Genomic DNA, 18,397 nt, shown 5'->3' with positions numbered 1-18,397 from the left:
TACTAAGATTTGAGTAGTTAAGAAAATAAAGAAAACAGGAACAAGGAAAAAAGATGGGGAGTTGTAGTAGTCCAAGTTGAATGTAGTGAGCATGGGTTCTGGTCAAAAGAGAAACACCTATCAGGCTGCTTTCTTAGGAGAATGACTTCTAAAAGCTGGAGTTTTGTGTTTTTTGCCATTGTTGGAGTTATGACAGATTTTGGTCACCACCTGGGGTCACTGTGATGATCTCCTGTGACAGCAATATTAAGGATAAACTTGGAGGGAGGTAGGAGTCTTAATTAGACACGTTCATCCTGAAGAGCGTGCGGAGAGAGGGGAGGACTCAGCCACTGTCTGCCAGGTCAGGAGGAAGGAGTTTATTGACTAAGTAAACTTATATACGAAACCCTCAAGTTTTTTCCACACTTGTGCTGGGAGTCTCCCCTTGTTCCTCCAGGCTCCACCTCCTGAGTCATTTCCTAGCCACCTGTCATTATAATGTGTGTGTGTGTTGGGGAGGGCGGACAAGGTATAGGGCCTGGGAACTGTCCCAATTTACCATACCCGAGGCAGCACTGTCACCACATTTAAGAGCAGATGTGGCAAAGGGCTTCAACGTTTAGAGGAAAGCAAGGGAAAAAATGCTATTGTTGGAAACTAGGTCCTATAAGAAAATATTAAACCAGTTTGGTTAACAAGTTAGAGAAGAGCAGACCACATGGTGTCTTCAAATATGTGGAGGTTTATTTAAGGGTGTGAGTCATCGTGCTGCTGTGGCAGAATTTGGAGATGTAAACTAAATTATAAGGTATATTTGCCAAGTGTGAGAGTATTTTTGTGGATCCTAAAGCTAAAGTCCAAATGCGAATTCTAATAGACAACTTACATCCTGGAGGACTTGAAGGCCATAACTATGGTTTTTCAAACCAGTTGGAAGCAGCTGTTTGACAGGCGCCCTCTGACCTCTCTGAGTTGGCTTCTATGCAGACAGGACAGCCAACTGTTATGAAAGGGGGCGCTCCGTCTTCTACACTGTTAGGTGGCGTCTCCTAGCATGTGACTTAACTGCATAAGTCAATGCTTCAGTCTTACCTTAGTAGGGACAAATTCACCCTACCTTTTTATCTTTTATTTACCTTAGAAGGCCTTGCTAACCGATTTCTACAAGAACAAATTAGAAGTTCATGAAGAGAACTTGATCAAGATTTTGCTCAATCTTTAACACTCCTTAGAAACCTGTCAGCTTTCTGGGTTTTTTTGTTTAAAGCGTTCATGTTCAGAGGCTCTTGGGGGTCTCCATAAAACACTGGGCACAAGGCAGTCCTTCAGCTACTCTGGCTGGTAGCAATTACACCTCTGTGACAATCATTGCTCTGAAGACCCAAACTGAGCCAGGCAGGGAAGTAGAAACAGAACAGAATGCTTCAGACACGATTTTATCACTTCTTTAGAAACTAGCAACTTATTTTTGGATCTTGTGTTGCTTTTCCAGACATCTCCTGTGACTAAAACAAGAAAAAACTAGTATATAAGTTTGATTGATTATTAAAACAATGAAGCTGACTACTAGATGTGATTATATGCTACAAATCTTTAAAACTAATATTTACTGTGTGCGGTAGATTGTAATAATGGCCCCAATTTTTCATGCCTCCCTCTATCCATATCCTTTGTGTATGCTGACTTCCTGCCTTGCTGACTCTGAGCTTGGCCACTCCGACTTGCTTTGGCTAATGAGAGTAGTAAACTCAACACAAGCAAAGACTTGGAAAAAGTTGCTGTTCCCATTTTCTCTTGGACCCGTGCCACCACCATCAGTATATGGCTGGGTTGGAGGGACGTTAGAGCCATGTTAAGAACTTTAGTTGTCTGGGCCAAGGCCAACCTGCCACTGGCTGCAGATACATGAGGGAGCCCAGCCAAGATGAGTTAGGCGTACCCCAGATCGGCAAAGCTATTAAGCCATCCCATAAACTCATAAGAAATAATAAATGGTGGTTGTTTTTAGGCACTCTATTTGGAGGTTGCTGGTTACACAGCAATGGCTAACTGATACACTGTGCTTCTTAGGTGTTTCAGGAATCCATCTGCTTGAGGGATTATTTCTTAAGAATCTCCAGAGGCTGCTTTTGGGAGCATGTTGAGGTGTCAGTACAAACACCAGTTATTTGATTCAGGTAAAAGTGCCTGCCACTTGACTCTCTCTTAATGTCTGTTGGGGTATTACATTAGTGTTAGGAGATAGAGGGTAGTAGTTTTCTCAAGGCTTATTTACTATAGATAAGTGACCCAGAGGGTGCTGTAATTGGCCAGGTGGCAAATGAGAATAAACAATTGACTGTTAGTGAGATGACTGATGCTGGAACTCTGCTAGGTAGAAGCTGGGGATTGGCTGCCCTTGGTTTTCTGGAGATATGGAATCATGCTGACTAAATAACAGTAATAATAATAATAATAATAATAATAATGGCTAACAATTATTGGCTATAATAATAATAATGGCTAACAAGTATACTCCAGGTATTGTATTAAGTGCTTTACATGCTTTATCTCATTTAATTCTCATAATAACTCTATGAACTAGGTACTAGGTACTGTCATCTCCATTTTACAAATAAAGAAACTGAGGTTCATAGAGATTCTCTAAGGTCAAACTGCTCTTAAATCATAGAGCCAGGATTCAGACTCAAGCAGGCTGACTCCAGAGCCCATACTCTTGACCTGCATACTATAAAACCAAAATACTTTTTTTGTTGTTTGTGGTGAGGAAGATTGTCCCTGAGCTAACATCTGTGCCAACCTTCCTCTATTTTATACGTGGGATGCCTCCACAGCATGGCTTGACGAGTGGTGTGTAGGTCCATGCCCAGGATCCAAACCTTCAAATCCCGGGCCACTGAAGTGGAGTGTATGAACTTAACCACTACACCACCTGGCTGGCCCCCAAAATACATATTTTTTAGGGGAAAAAAAGGGATCTAGTCTAACTCCTTCATTTGCCAGATGGACAACTGAGATCAGAGTCTTTGGTATAAAGATTCTTTGGCTAACATGGATTGAAGGAACTCTCCCTACTCTTGGTCCAAATCACCAAAAGCTGAACAAAACCCAACCTGTTTTTGTGAGGCTTCATTGAAGACTAGCTTCCACATATAGGTATGCATTTTGTGTACCGCTAAATGGTGCCCAGGTAGGGTCTAAAATCTAGAATTCACTTCCGTCATCAAGCCTGTGCCCTGGCATAGGGCTTCCTCTTCTCAAAGGAAGAGGCACTTTTAAAAATAATTCTCTTGCACAGAGAGGGAGCTATTTTCTTTCATTTCCACAAAAGTGCTATATGTGCTGGGAAGTCCCTGCTAAAACATAAGCAAGTTGTACCCAATAAAACACAGCTAAAGACAATCCCATTTTTTCATATACAGAAAAAATAGAGAATGTGTGACTAGTTGGTGCTCAAGAAATATTTGTTGAATGAATGAATTTTAAATAAACAAAGATGCCCTCATTATGCATAGACACATAGGGACCAAGGCACATGAGACATGCAAATTTGTAACGGGAGCTAATCCATGGCACCAAATCATTCACGAGAAATGACTGAGACAATCTAATTTTGCACACTCTTAAAAAATAAAAAATAGAGCCAGCCCCGATGGCCTAGTGCTTAAAGTTTGGCATGCTCCACTTTGGCAGTCTGGGTTTGGTTCCTGGGCATGGAACCACACCACTTGTCTGTCAGTGGCCATGCTGTGGCAGAGGCTCACACAGAAGAACTAGAAGAACTTACAAGTATACACAACTATATACTGGGGCTCTGGGGAGAATAAAGGAAGAAAAAAGGAGGAATATTGGCAACAGATGTTAACTTAGGGCAAAACTTCCCCTGAAAAAAAATATAAAAAATAAAAAAAAAAAGATAGCATATACACTGCTTTCCTGAGATGTCGCCTTATCTCTATAAATGAGGCTTTCATGAAATTCAAACTTGGAAAGTTCTGAGCTGTATTTATTCCCCATCTGAATTTACTCCCCAATCCTTCTCTTCTAGAACAAAGAAACCAATCACCCTTGTCAAGCTAGGTAGCTTGCATTACAAATTTTAATGCTTCACCAGAAACTGAGGCAAGCCAATTCCCTCCACCATTCTCACATCCTCCCCCACCGTGGCCACACCTCTGCTGACTGCAGAGATCTGAACTGAGTACTCATGAACGCCATTCTTCTCTCTCTGCCTCTAATAACGGGGTTTAACAATTGTGGTGAGTAATTTCCTTACCACTTCTGTTGTTAACAAATGCTAATAATGCTGCACGATACAGATCGAGCACGGCTACTGAAAAAGAAACTACATAAATTATTTTTTAAAGTTATCATCAAAAGAAATGCTTTTCTGCAGGAAATTTTTCTTAACTGCTCAAAGGCATTTGCCAAGCTTTCTGCTCAAGTGACCGCTTCTTTGTTAATTAACAAATGCTTCTGTTTCATTAACGGAAACAGTGTGTCTTATCTAGGGTACACCTGCAGGCTTTTTTGGTAGATGTAACTGCAGGGAAGTCACCATCCATTTTCTAGAACCTGAGTTATCTGTTTTCATGATGCTTAGGTTAATAGACTGTGGGTGGTCTCCTCCCATTTTGGGGCCCACTGAATCTCATTCTATTTGCAATAATCAGGATTGAGCTGGTGATTGGTTTCCTGCTGTACCCAATTATATTTTTGTATATGCCAATAATCAGTTAATAAAGTCATTCATTCAATCAATCAATCATTCACGTATTCAGGCAACAAATATTTATTTAATGCCTTTCTGTGCCAGGCACTGTAAAGAAAGCAGTGAGGAAGACAGTTGCACAGGGTCTTCACACAACACTGTGGCAGAAGACAGTTATGTGAGGTTCTTCTGTCTACAAAGGAAAAAAATGACCAAGGAATTTAACACACTATTATCCAGATGAATTCTAGTGCAAAGCCTAACAGAGGAATCCGATCAGTATATTAAACGGCTGAAGTTCTTGTTCCATAATAATTCCCCTAATTAATTTTCTCAACTACATTAATTCAAACGTAACTAACATTGTCATGACTTCTGTATCTTCCTACTGTCTTACTTACACTGATGTGTTCTACTAGCATCTCCCACATTCCTCCAAGTCCAGATTATTTTTACTGAAGCTTTAGTTATGGTATGATGCTCATTGCTTGCTCAAGGTTTTAATTACCAGCAAGCTCTCAAAGACAAAACCATTTTATGAGCAAAGACTACTTCTAACTCTTGCTAATCATCTTAAAATCTTGACAGGGGTCACCAGTAGTACATGTGCTACAGAAATTATGGAAGGAAAACTCAGTGCGACTGAAAAACAAACCTCAAATGCACATCTGTCTGATCATATTTAGTGTCATTTTCACACATAAAGGCCAGCATGCTTTCATTTTCTCAGGCACGTGTATAATTAGGGTTTGCCTTGTGTCTTCATAGAGCAGTGACCTGATAGCATCTAGACAAGTAGCAAATACTTCAGACCCCATAAATGTTTCCTGATGATGTAATGCTTCCTATTTATTGTTTTAAATTGCAAGTCATATTCTTTCAGATCGGTTTTAATGGTACTACATTTTTAAGGTACATGCTGCATAATGAATTCAAGAATCCCCAACTTAGAGATTAAAAAAAAATTCCTTGAAAGCAGTTTTGTCACCGTGCCTCCTAATTTTCAGAATGCTATTTAATCTACCAGTGACTAAGCTGTAGGAAAAATCTTTTTTGTTGTCATGTAAAGGAAAATGTGGGTGGAGGGAATGAGGTCTCATTTGTATCCACCTCATGATTTGGACTGTCACAGATAAAGGAAAAAGGAAATCTCTGCTCTCCCCAGGTAGGGATATGAGGTTGCTTAGAATTCCACTTTTGGGGAAGTCCACTGTCAAGGTGATGTAAATTCTCAAGTAGCAAATTGACTCAGCATGTTCCTAAGCCACAGACGTCTTAGGTGACGTTTACTAAATTCACGTCATTTGCCCATTTGCTCTCACTTGACAGACAAACCATGTATTTTCCCCACCCCATGTACACATGAAGTGGAAGTATTCTGAGCTCCCCTGTTGGTCTTGTTCTTATTCATGTTTCTAACAATCAAGACATCTGCATCTGATCATAGCTATCAATTTTAATTCCCTTCGCCTTTTCTCCATGGTATTCCGGTTAGCTTATAGTAAACAATTATAGATGATCCTCCTTTGCCTCAACGCTTTTCCTATTTCTTGAGAAGTCAGGAAAATTGTTTTACATATTATAAATCTGTTTATAAATCAACTGGGATTGTCAAAGCTCTAACCATAATGTTCTCCAAGGCTTACACTTCTATTTAGCAAATAAATTTAACATCAGAGGTGGCAGCCACCAGTATGACATGTTTAAAGAATGATCCACAGAAAGTTTTTATTTTTTCTAACCCTGAAAAAAAGGGCAGGGAATTAATGTTTAATGGGTCCCTGTTATGTGTGAGGAAGAGTTTGAATGGGCTTCCATAAGTTACAGCCTTTCAAGGCAAAAACTTTCTGGTCAGCCTCTTCATTAAAAGACTGATGATTTTTACTGTGAATAATGAAGTTAGTCAGAGAGGGCAGAGTTGATAGAAAATATACAGAATGTAAGTCTAATGCTTATTTTCCCAAAAAGTTACATGTAATTTTGTATAATGCAGTGATTTATTGCTATCCTCATCACAGTTCTCATATCAAATCATTTACTCCCAGCACTAACAGGACTCGTCCTAGGCGATCCTATCACCTAGTCAGTAGCACAATCTTGCTGTTTCAACAGGAGCCATCACATGACCACTTACAAATGCCACCTGGGGCCAGTTTCTTAAACTTTCTGTGCCTCAGTTTTCTCATCTCTAAAATGGAGGACAATAGTAGTCACCTCACAAATGTGAGGATTAGGTAGCTTATTGTACTTCCTTGAATCTAAGTTGCCATTGATGATAAGCGGGAGCCTGGTTTCTGAGATATTAATACACAAATACGCTGTTCGAGAGTTGATTAAATACAGTAATAACTGAAAGATAGAATAAGTACAAAACTCAGAATAATGCCTGGTACATAGTATGTGTCTGATAAATGTGACCTGTAAATATCTATTAGCAACCTATGGACCAAGTGCAAAGTGGCCTTGCCAAGCCCCTTGTGGGCTGTGGATGGCTTCCTTATTCAAGACAGAACACCTGGACATGGCAGGCGACTCCACCACCCTGGGTTCTATAAACAGGGGGCTCCATCAGTCACTTTAAAACTTTTTCTTTTTTCTGGTGGGTAAACCTCTTCTCAAAACTAACTCTTACACAGGATCCAATGTGTAAAACAGACAAAAGAGGATGTTCTCTGATTAAAGCAAGAGTGGAGGGGCACAAAGCTTTGCTCACCTTCCCTCCCCTTCAGCGGCAGGGCGGCCTCTCCCAGGAGACTTTCAGGGCAGCAATATCAGTTTGTTGTCCTAGTTAACACAATGAGTCTCCTAAAACTCCTACAGGTGTTTGTTAGCCAATTACTCCAAACCTCGTCAAATTTCACCTCATTGTCACCGTATTCATGGCATTTCACCAAATGCCACCTTAGTGGCGTTATCTAGTGCCTAATATGTGCACTGCACAGAACACACTTTCAATGTAGTTTCCTCAGCTGCCTCCACTTTGGTCTCCAACCTCCTTCCAATCTGGCTCATGTGACTGAGATCATCCTTCGAGCTCAAGTGAGTCACCTCACGACCCTCTCCAGACGTAGTTTAATGCTCTCAGAGGCCAGAACATGAAGGACATCAAACTTTTGTTCCATATCAGGCTTTCTGCTATCAAGGACCTTTTATTCTAATGTCTTTTTCTTGCAACCCTCCTTGAGCTCTGTCTCAGGAAGCCTCCACCGAACAGCAAATTCAACCTGATTAGCTACTATTGCATGTTACTTATGAGTTCATGGGAAACATATACCTATCAAACAACCTTCTCTTCCTGGATCATCCACATAAAATTTAGCAGATGAGGGAAATAAGTCAAAACAGAAATACTCTATTTGGTATCCCACACAAAATTGTTCAAAGTGTTTCCTCCCTGGTAGTACCTGCTGGATTTGTGTGTGCATGAAGGACACGGTTTGGTACATGTTATGTGCAACGTAGGAACTAACTGCATAGAGGTTTCCAGAGAAGTCCGTGGTTGTGGCAGCTCAGAGAGCTTCGAACACCAAGAGCAATTAACATGGGTAAGAGAGCTCTTTCTAAAAAAAAACAGCTCCTTAGAGAATCAGAAAGTAAACATAGGATATTCCCAAATTATCCCTTCCCCAGACGCTAAGCAGATATTGCCTTCTTTACAGTTTCCCTGACTTCTATTTCTATAAAATAGGAAAAGGCAAAGAGTGTTGTTTTTCTGTAAAAGGATCATTGACTCATGATAGGAGAAAAAAACCTCTAAAGATCAAATACCAAAGGACATTTAAAAAAGGCTCTCTCTGTTCCTTAGAGAGAATATATTTTTCAACTCATTTTACTTTAAACTAATATTTAGAGACTAGAAAGCTTTATTTAACAAAACAGTTACAGTTAAAATATATAGTCATGCGTCACTTAACAATGTCATTGTCTTTGTGCAAACATCAGAGTGTACTTACACAAACCTAGATGGTATAGCTTACTAGGCTATGTAGTACTGATCTTATGGGACTACCGTCATATATGTGGTTCATAATTGACCAAAATGTGGTTATGTGGCACATGACGGTATTTTGGTTTCATGGTGCAAGGATTTGAACGAGGCACAAATAAACCAGAATGGAAGAAAACAAAGCTAGGGAGAGAGAAGAAGAGGAGAAGAAATCTAAGGTAAATGAGCCACAAAGAGAAAGGGAGAATAGAGAGATCCAGAGAGAAATCAAGGAGGAGACAAAGGGAGCAGGAGGCAGACACTTGGAGCTTTCCTAGGTTCCGTGGTTTATTTGGGTTGTGGTCTGCTGGGGGTCATTGTTCTTGATGATTACTGCTGACCTTCTTCAGTTGCCTTAATCCTTACATTTCTAAGGTCTCCATTCTAAATGTTGACCTGAACACCAACCCCATTAAAAATTATTCTCTCAACACAGAGGCAATGATCCGAGCAGTGGTTCTGACAGCTGGTAAAAATCAAGTCAAGGGCCAGAAAGTCCCTCTTCACTGTCATACCATTAAAGCTTCCCGTTGATATAGGTACACATGACAGAAGTAACAAGACGACTTCTGCTAAATATGCTGACATGACCTGTGATGGCTTAACTGGGGATATCCAAAAACAGTGAACCATCCATCTCTTAATTTCATGAAGATTTCATTTTAGTTGGCTCTCTTTATGAGCATGTTTCTTTTGTCTTCCTCTGTACTGATATCCCCCTCAGTCTCTTATTTTAAAGTTCTGGGGGCTAACTGGAGCAGAAGATGAGTGTCATTACGTTCTCATTTCCATGAGAAGGCTTGAAAAACATGGCAATGGAACAATGAGTTAAATAATTGTAAAAAACTTAATTATATTTTTGGCTATTAAGTTGTTAAGAGGGCTGATTTCCTGATTGATTTTGTCTGTGCTATTCAAGACCCAAATGATTGCAGAAGTTCATTCACTTCTTTCTCTCTTCTTTTATGGATATAAAATGCCAGAAAATTATTGTCAGTCTTATACTGGACCAGGCTGTCACTGGGCAAAATAAATGAAAGAGAGACAGCTGGATATTCCAGCCCAGACTGGAAGCTGGTTATTTAGTTAACCCAGACAAGACATACATTTACATTCTGGATACCACCAAGAATAATTTTGCAAAAGGAATCTCCACCTTACCCCAAATCCACGTGTCAGAAAGATCATCACTGAGCTCTAATCCCTCGATGGAGTCTCACGAACTGCACAGGCTATTCTGCTATAACCCAATGGCACTGGCACTGGAGGCAGTTTCCTGTAGTGGAGAGAAGGGTCAGGCTCTACAGGCAGCTTCCCCCGTCACTTCAATGTGTCACTTAACATTTTTGTGCCTTGGTTTCCTCATCTGTAAGGAGGGGTAATCATAGAACGTACCCACTTCTCTCATTGTTGCTTTAAGGGAGGTAATGTCTGTAAAGCACTTAGCTATATAAGTGTTAGCTCTAGGAATTATTAATATTATCTTTTTGATTGGTCTACATCTTTTCCCAGAATGATACCCCATCCCCCTCTATTAGTAGCAGAAGTGTCTCTCAAGTGTAACTATTTTTCAGTTTAGGCTGATTTCAGGGCAGCCTTTGAGACCATTGAGTAAACCTCAGAGTCCTGTGCTTTCCTGTCCTCCACTTTGTTAATCAGTCATTCTTGTTTAGAGAGCTATCATGCACATGGTACATGGAGAATCCATATTTAAAGAATTCAAGTAAAATAAAACATTCAGCACTAAAACTGTAGCAAACACAATTGACAATTTGTGGCTCAGATGCCATTTCAGGATTCTTCAGTGCCTTGTACCCCTGAGTATGGTATAAGACTGCATTTATATGTATGTAACAATTATATATCATATCCAGCTTTGTTCTAAAACAACGGTGTTCAGCAAGGCCATGAATCCATGGATGCATAGGCCATTGTCTACAAACCGACTAAATCAAGTTCAACCATATATGTACTATCATTTTTCAAAAAAGTATGTAGCTAGGCTTGTGATGAATTAAATGCAAATTCATTTGAAAGCACTCCTGAATTCATAGTGACTGCTTGGCATTAGAATTCCTCAAGTAGGAGGAATACAAGGTGAGACATTTTTTATATTAAACAGAGTTCATGCCATAAAACATAAGATTGTTGGATACAATAACAGAAAAACATAAAATCTCTGTATGGCAAAAGACCCCATAGAGAAAATAACTTCAACATATTTAATACATCTTTAATAGAAAAAGAGCCCTTACAAGTAAGAAACAACCCAACAGATGGGCAAAGAGTATGAACAAGGCTGTTCACAGAAAAGGAAATACACTGATAACAAAGATAGGAAAATATGCCAAACTTAACTGTCGATCAAAGAAGGACAAACCAATGATAGGATACTATTTTTTCACCTTAGCATACTGGGAAATATTTAAAATATTCCTAATATAAAATATTTATGAGAGTGGAAGAGGAAAGGAAACTGTTGTTGATGGGAATATAAACTGGTATGGCACATTGGAGGGCAATCTGGCAGTTTCTATCAAATTTTTGAAAGGATATAATCTTTCCACTAAGGAAGTGAAATGTGGCATATGTATCTAAAGGGAATATATTTCGCATATGCTTAAGGATATAGATGGTTAAAGATGTTCATTGCAGCATTGTTTGTAGGAGATGAAAATTGGAAACAATCTAAATGTTGATCAGTAGGGCTATGAGTGGATGTTATGGTACAGCCATACAATGGAATAGTAATCCAGCTATTTAAATGAGATAGCCCTGTGTGTGAATACTGTATGGATTGCTGTCCCTGACATACTGTTGAGTAAAAAAGGAAAGTTATAGAATATGTATAAGATTAAATTTTTATGTAAAAAAGTATACCTTTTCTATGTCTATATCTCTATGTCTCTTTTTCTATATGTCTCTGTCTCCATATATAATTCTATTTACTTCAGTCTCCATATATCTATATCTATTCCTCTATATTGTTCTATGTACATAGGAAAAGAGTCTACAATGATACATAGTAAACTCTCAAGAGTGTCCCAGGGAGTGAAAATTAGGGAAGGAAAGGGAGTAATTTTATATTTTGCTTTTTACTTTATACAATTACATCTTCTTTGAATTGTTTGTTTTATGACACACATGTATTACTTTTGTAAATACAAAGATGAAAAGTAATTTTCCAAAAATGATCCTCATTCCTAGAAACGGAAATAACTGTTCAGAATGAGGGCTGCATACAGCCTGAAGACTCCTCTCTGAGATCCTGCTGCCGCCCCTTGGGAGAACATGGGGAGGAAGTTCCTACTAACAAGGAACTCAGCAGACACCTTAGGAAGAGGACACAGCAAAGGCCAATGTTATACTTCTTTATTTTTATGACTGTGTGCAGGGCCAAGACAGAGGATGTTTACAGCCACCCATCACCCTAGGCAAGAAACAGGTGCAGGCCTTGAGTCCAGAGAGAATAGGATTTCTTTGATCATAGATATTGGACAGGAGGCCAGGGGAGGCTGGTAGAACTTGTCACATATCTTGGTATGGGTTCAGGGTGGAACCTGGCTGCACAGTATGGATCAGCCAGTTCTTTTTCTCCATCTTTAAGATTGATGGTCATGGTATGAAAGATATCTGATCTCTAGCCTCACTGATGGGTGTCATAGTTGACTGGAGACAAGCCTAGAGACAAGCCTCCTATCTGAATACCTTTGCTATGTAGGAGTGGTACATATTATAATAACTTAATATCACGCTAAACACTGGAGGCCTTTCTTCCCAGAGTGCGCCATGCAGACCATCTAATTCTACCCATGAGGGGCCAAAGCAAGTGAAAATAGAAAGGGAATATTTGACACACAGTGGTCACAAGGAAAAGCTGTGAAGACAGGGCAAAGGTGTTGGGCACAGAGAGTATCCAGCACAGTTGTAGACCCGGCACAGCTTTCCCCATGCAAAACCATGAACTAGCGCATTCATTGTCAGACCTCAACTCATTTTTCCCTTTGGTTCTCTCACCTTCAGTTTGCTCTCCCTGGCTGGAAGCCTTCCTTTGGCTCCCTGGCTTCATTCCTACCCTGACCAGGTAGTCTATAAGCACGGTCCCTTAGAGAAAATTCTTGAAATATGTCCATGAATCCCCTTGGGTAGGTGACTAAAGTTTCATGCTTTCATGGTGATGACTTGGGTTATATTCCTGGAAATAATGCATCTAGCAGGATACCTCCCTCCCCAGAAGGTACCAAATAAATATGGAAGTTAAGTAAAAGCAGTACGCTTGCTGTACAAGTGTGGCTTCCAGCTAGGCTGCTGGCCCTCAGTTCCTCTAGGCTAGAAAGTCTAGAGCCGCCACTCTCACGCACAGTCGTGTGTAACGTGCTGAAGAAATGCGGGTCACACTGCCCTTCTCAAAAGTCTCTGAAGCCTAGAAAACAAAAACAGCAGTTTTCTGACAATTCCTTTGAGAAGGAGATAAAATTTAAGGTTTTCCTCTTCCCAAAAACATAAACACAAAATTTTGCAAATAATTTCAGGAGGCTCATGGACTTCTAAAACACATTGATAGTGGACCCTGGGGGTCCATAGGTGTCAGGATAAGCTCCTGTGCTAATCGGGAAGAGCCAGGGGAGGAGTGGCAGCAGGGTTTTTAAATATCCAGATGGGCTATGTGTAAAAATAAGAAAAAAAGAGTTGTTTTTCATTCTCCATCCATTCTTCCATCATCTTCCTTTCCTCTCCCTCCTTAAGAATAAATCCTTTATCCTACTCTGGCTCTTTACCTGGGTATAACCAGCCGCTGTTGGGGCTTAAGTGTGACCATTTCCTGACAAAATACAGTCAGTTCTGCTCTAATGTGACATACACTTTTCTAAAAATCAATGCACTATACAAAATTGCACATTAACAACCACAGAGTTTATGGAAAAAATAGGATTAGGGACACAGCACTCAAAAACTTTGTCAGTGACACATAAAAAAGATAAAAAGAACCTAATAAAAAAGATAGTTTTACAATATTAACTGGTTAAGAAATACATAAATACTACAATAAATAAAGCATTTTACCTAGAAAAAAGACCTGAAGTTTGCTCATGGAGGTGAGTGTTGGGAGGGTTGAAGCTTGTGAGCTAGTGAGAAATGGCAACAGAGGGTTCTCCGGGATGGACATTGTAACACGAGAAGAGGACAGGAGTGGCTCATCGCACACATGGTGGACTGAGGAAGCTGGTGGGTGTTTGAGATGTGTATGCATTCTGTGCATTTCTATATGGCTCAGTTCAGCTGGATGCAGTTTTCTGCATTCCCCTAGCATTTCTTGCAGACAAAATTGCACATAGGCAAACACAAAATTCTTGTTATATTCAAATTGTTCCCTGGTATATTAATCACGTTGGAATAAATTCCCATTTTCAATACAAGCATAATGGCAGGATGAACTGAATCTAGATAATAAAAATGATTAAAATTTAAAGAGGAAAAAGCCATTAAGAACCCAATGAAATGTTACAAAGGTAGCAGTAAGGATAACATTTCTTAGCAGAGAATATGTAACTCAGGTAAATCTGAGCCTCCTTATGTCTACCCTAAGGTCCATTTCAACGCAGCAATTAATTCAAGTGAAATGCAAATTGGGCTCCATAACTTTGAAACATAATGTCAATCCTGAGGGAACCTTCTCAGCAGTAGGAACAAGTTGTTACAACACACATCAGACTTCCTGGGAAGTCCTTATCATACATTTTTATCCCTAACATACCACACCATGTGGCAGCTACCCTAAACTTACTTCCCTTTCTTCTTCACGATCCCTTGTCCCCAAGAGCTGCAACGCCCAAAAGCCCAACAAACAAAATTCCAGCCTTTACTGGTTCTCTCCTTATCATCCTTTCCGCTCTTTCCTGCCTTTCTTCCAAGAGTAAAAATTCCATACCTAGATGTATTACTTTCCTATTGCTGCTGTAACAAATTACGACAAAATCAGTGGCTAAAAAACCCCACGAACTTATTATTTTACAGTTCTGGAGGTCAGAAGTTCAAAATGAGTTCTATGGGGCGAAAATCAAGGTGTTGGCAGGGCTGCATTCCTTCTGGAGGTGCTAGAGAAGACTCTGTACCTTGCCTTTTCCAGTCTAGAGGCTGCCTGTGTTCCTTGGATTCTGACCCCATATCACTCTGACCTTCTGCTTTTGTCATCACATCTTCTCTGACTCTGACACTCCTGCCTCCTCTTATAAGGACGCTTTTGATTACACTGGGCCCACCTGGATAATCCAGGATAATCTCTCATCTCAAGATCCTTAATTTAGTCATATCTGCAAAGTCCCTTTTGTTACCTGTGAAGGTAACATATTCACAGGCTCCAGGGGTTAGGATATGGACATTTTTGGAGGCCATTATTCAGCCTCCCACATCAGCGGCGATATTCAAAATGCCGAACAACTGATATACCACTTCAGGCAGGGGATCTGACCCTCAGAAAGGCCATAGGTCATAGTCCTGGAGCAGGACTCTGGAGATCTTGGCGTGCTGGTGGACTGACGGTAGACAGGGCTGGGAGGTCTCAGCGAGGGCCTAGGGTGTTTAGGGTGGTGGTGTGGCACTCCAGGGCCAGGAGAAGTGATTTCTTTTTAAGCAGTATAAAAGGGTTTCCACCTTTTTACGACCAGTACAGCCACACCCATGTGTTTTGGCTGAACACCAACCTGCCTGTGCTCTTCCTTCAGTGTATCAGATTAGCCTCTCTAGGCTTCTATAAATGCTTCCCTTTGCCCTCATCCACAATCAGCACACAAACCCCCTGGGACTTTATTGTGTGCTGTACTTAGTTCTTTTACTTGGAACGTCTATTTAAGCCTCACCACAGCCCTATACATGTATAAGTATATTCTATACTTATCTTCCTTTTGCAATAACGCACCCAGGGTCATATGTGCTATTAATTGTTAAGGGCCTGGATTTTAACTCAAGCGCTTTGTTTTAGAAATTGAGCTCTTGGGGCCGGCTCCGTGGCGGAGTGGTTAAGTTCGCACGCTCTGCTGCGGCGGCCCGGGGTTTGGATCCTGGGCGCGGACATGGCACTGCTCGTCAGGCCACGTTGAGGCTGCGTCCCACATCCCACAACTAGAAGGACCGGCAACTAAGATATACAACTATGTATCAGGGGGTTTGGGAAATAAAGCAGAAAAAAAAAAAAAAAAAGATTGGCAACAGTTGTTAGCCCACGTGCCAATCCTTAAAAAAAAAAAAAAAAAAGGAAGATTGGAAGAAATTGAGCTCTGTGGTTAGTGTCTCCAATGCCTTTGGACTTGGGGTTGCCACTTGGTACCTCGACATTGCCTGTATTGTCTTTCTACACGCTTTCCTTATCTACCTAAAGAGATGCGAGTCTCCTTGGTTACTCTTTAGGCAGATAACGAAAGCATGTACAAAGACAATGCAGGCAATGTCGAGGTGCCAAGTGGCAACCCCTAGTCCATATGCATTTCCTAGGTTTACACAGAACCCTCCCCTATAGAATTTAGTGGTTATAGGGAGAACTTCTTGATCATAGAGTAAGAATTCTTCTCTATCCTGTACGACCAAACCTGAATACTCTTGAATAGATACTCTAAGATAAAAAGATTACAGTCAACCTTCAAAGCAAATCAAGTCCAAACTCCAATTTATCTTGGCTTCATAACATTCTAGAATAAAGTATAGCTATAAGCATGTAATGAAATAGATGAAGAAACAAATGAGTAAATCAAATCTACAGTCAAGAGTTTTATTTGTAAGACCCAACTGACTGTGGTACAAAACTGCTTCTGGCTAAAATATTATATTCCACTTTCTCAAATGGGTAAAGAAGAGCAGAGACGAGAGAAGTAGCAGAGAGCAGGATGATACAGCCACTTCTGGACTTTGAGTCTTTTATTAACCACTATCTGGTCATAGTTAGAAATGTGTTGCACACACCCAGAGGAAATTATGTCTAACAGAAATAAGTAATACTACCCAACGAGAAAAAGAATCATTTATGGGTATTTTTGATTTTGCCGTTTGAAAAACCTTTTGGTTTGGACAGGAATGAGTATTAGCACTTTTCATTCATTTAATTGATGCCTTATGTAGAAGGGATGGACATTAGAGAGTTTTCTTTTTTTAATGAGGGTAGAGTGAGATCTTAATGGGGGGTTGCAATAAATTTCTGCAGAGTCCTTTAGAATCATTTATGATATGTATAAATTAGATTGTAAAGTAAAATGTTAGAAGCCAAGATTAATGTTACCTAAAGATACCTTGGGGAAGAGTTGCAAGCAAATTCTACTTTAAACCCTTTAACCTGATTAAGAACCCCAAATATTCTTGCTAATATGGAAAATACCCCTGATATTTAAAATTTCCTAACAGGTAGCTCTCCTCCTACCTTTATGATGGAATACTGGATGATTTCAGTCAAAAGGCATAGTTATTATCATAAGAAAAAGTCCTGCAAGAAAGCACATGTTGCCACTTTACTCATTATTGAAATGCCCTTATGACTGTCAGAGAGAACAGGTAAGCTGCCAGAGAAGGCAGAGAAAGAGAGATCAAAGTGTTTTTGTTTACTTCTTTGAAGTCTAGTAGTATCTACTGTTTACCATGCCCACTTCTTGATTCATGCTGAAAATTGGAATTCACCCATTTCTCTCTTTTTCCTGTCTAAGATGCAGATGGGGCACATTTCGTTGACTCCATCAATCCCTGCCCCCACGCATTAGCACATGCACACGTATACCTAGCCAGTGGAAAAGAAAAACGAGTTACTCACATTCATCCATTCTACAAAGATTTCCAGGCTGCAATGGGAGGGCTTTACCTCTCCCTGAAGGATGAATAAATAGGTAGCTTTACTGACAACCTGTTCACAGTCAAACTGAAGTGAAAACTGAGACCAAGGTCTTGTTCTACTGGCACTTATGAGATCCAGTCCTGGCAACATGGAGAGGATAGTCATCTGCCTGATGGTCATCTTCTTGGGGACAGTGGCCCATAAATCAAGCTTCCAAGGCCAAGATCGCCTCTTGATTAGAATGCGTCAACTTATAGATATTGTTGATCAGCTGAAAAATTATGTGAATGACTTGGTAAGGCCATACTTGTCACAACAAAATTCAAATAATATTCTTCAATTAATATAAAACGAGCTTTTTGACTTATAAAAAAAAGAACTAATTTTCTTTTGCTCTAGGATCCTGAATTTCTGCCAGCTCCAGAAGATGTAAAGGTAAGACCAGTTGAATTTACTCATGAAATATATTTGATATGTTTTTAAATCCAATTAAGAAAGGCATTAACATGATTATTTAGGAATATACTTAATTTCAATGAATTTGGGGGTTTAATAATTGGTAAAATAGTTATTTCTATTTTGGTCAAATATTCAACAAGCCACCCAATAAAACACTACATACCTTATAAAATATATTTTGATCTCCAAATATCTCTAAGAGTACTCCCAAGGAGTATTGTTGAGACAGAATAACAAAACTAGAAAATAAATCTATACTACGATCAGTTTCTGAACAATGACCAACTAATTACATTTTAAGAGCCCTTGTGCATGAAAGCTCTTGAGCCCTCTTTGTAAGCCTATCTAAGAAAATGAGATACATACCATAAGAAGACGAATTCACCTTTTAAGAACTAGAAAGAAAGAAAGAAAGAAAGAAAGAAAGAAAGAAAGAAAGAAAGAAAGAAAG

At 39.8% G+C, this 18,397-nt stretch overlaps 1 protein-coding gene across 1 annotated transcript in view; it reads left to right on the top strand.

Moving 5' to 3' along the window:
- Window positions 1-17,614: 17,614 nt before the first annotated feature.
- The window catches only part of IL21 (interleukin 21), a 7,214-nt gene continuing 6,431 nt past the window's right edge, over window positions 17,615-18,397 (top strand). The window contains exons 1-2 of the mRNA XM_046656734.1: window positions 17,615-17,782; window positions 17,887-17,922. Coding sequence (XP_046512690.1) covers window positions 17,615-17,782; window positions 17,887-17,922 — 204 coding nt within the window. The remainder of the gene's footprint in view (window positions 17,783-17,886; window positions 17,923-18,397) is intronic.

This window comes from Equus quagga, chromosome 3, assembly GCF_021613505.1.
Source record: "Equus quagga isolate Etosha38 chromosome 3, UCLA_HA_Equagga_1.0, whole genome shotgun sequence".
In the NCBI taxonomy this organism is placed as follows: Eukaryota; Metazoa; Chordata; class Mammalia; order Perissodactyla; family Equidae; genus Equus; species Equus quagga.
Note: the sequence above shows the minus strand (reverse complement) of the source record. Positions and strands in the feature narration are given on the sequence as shown.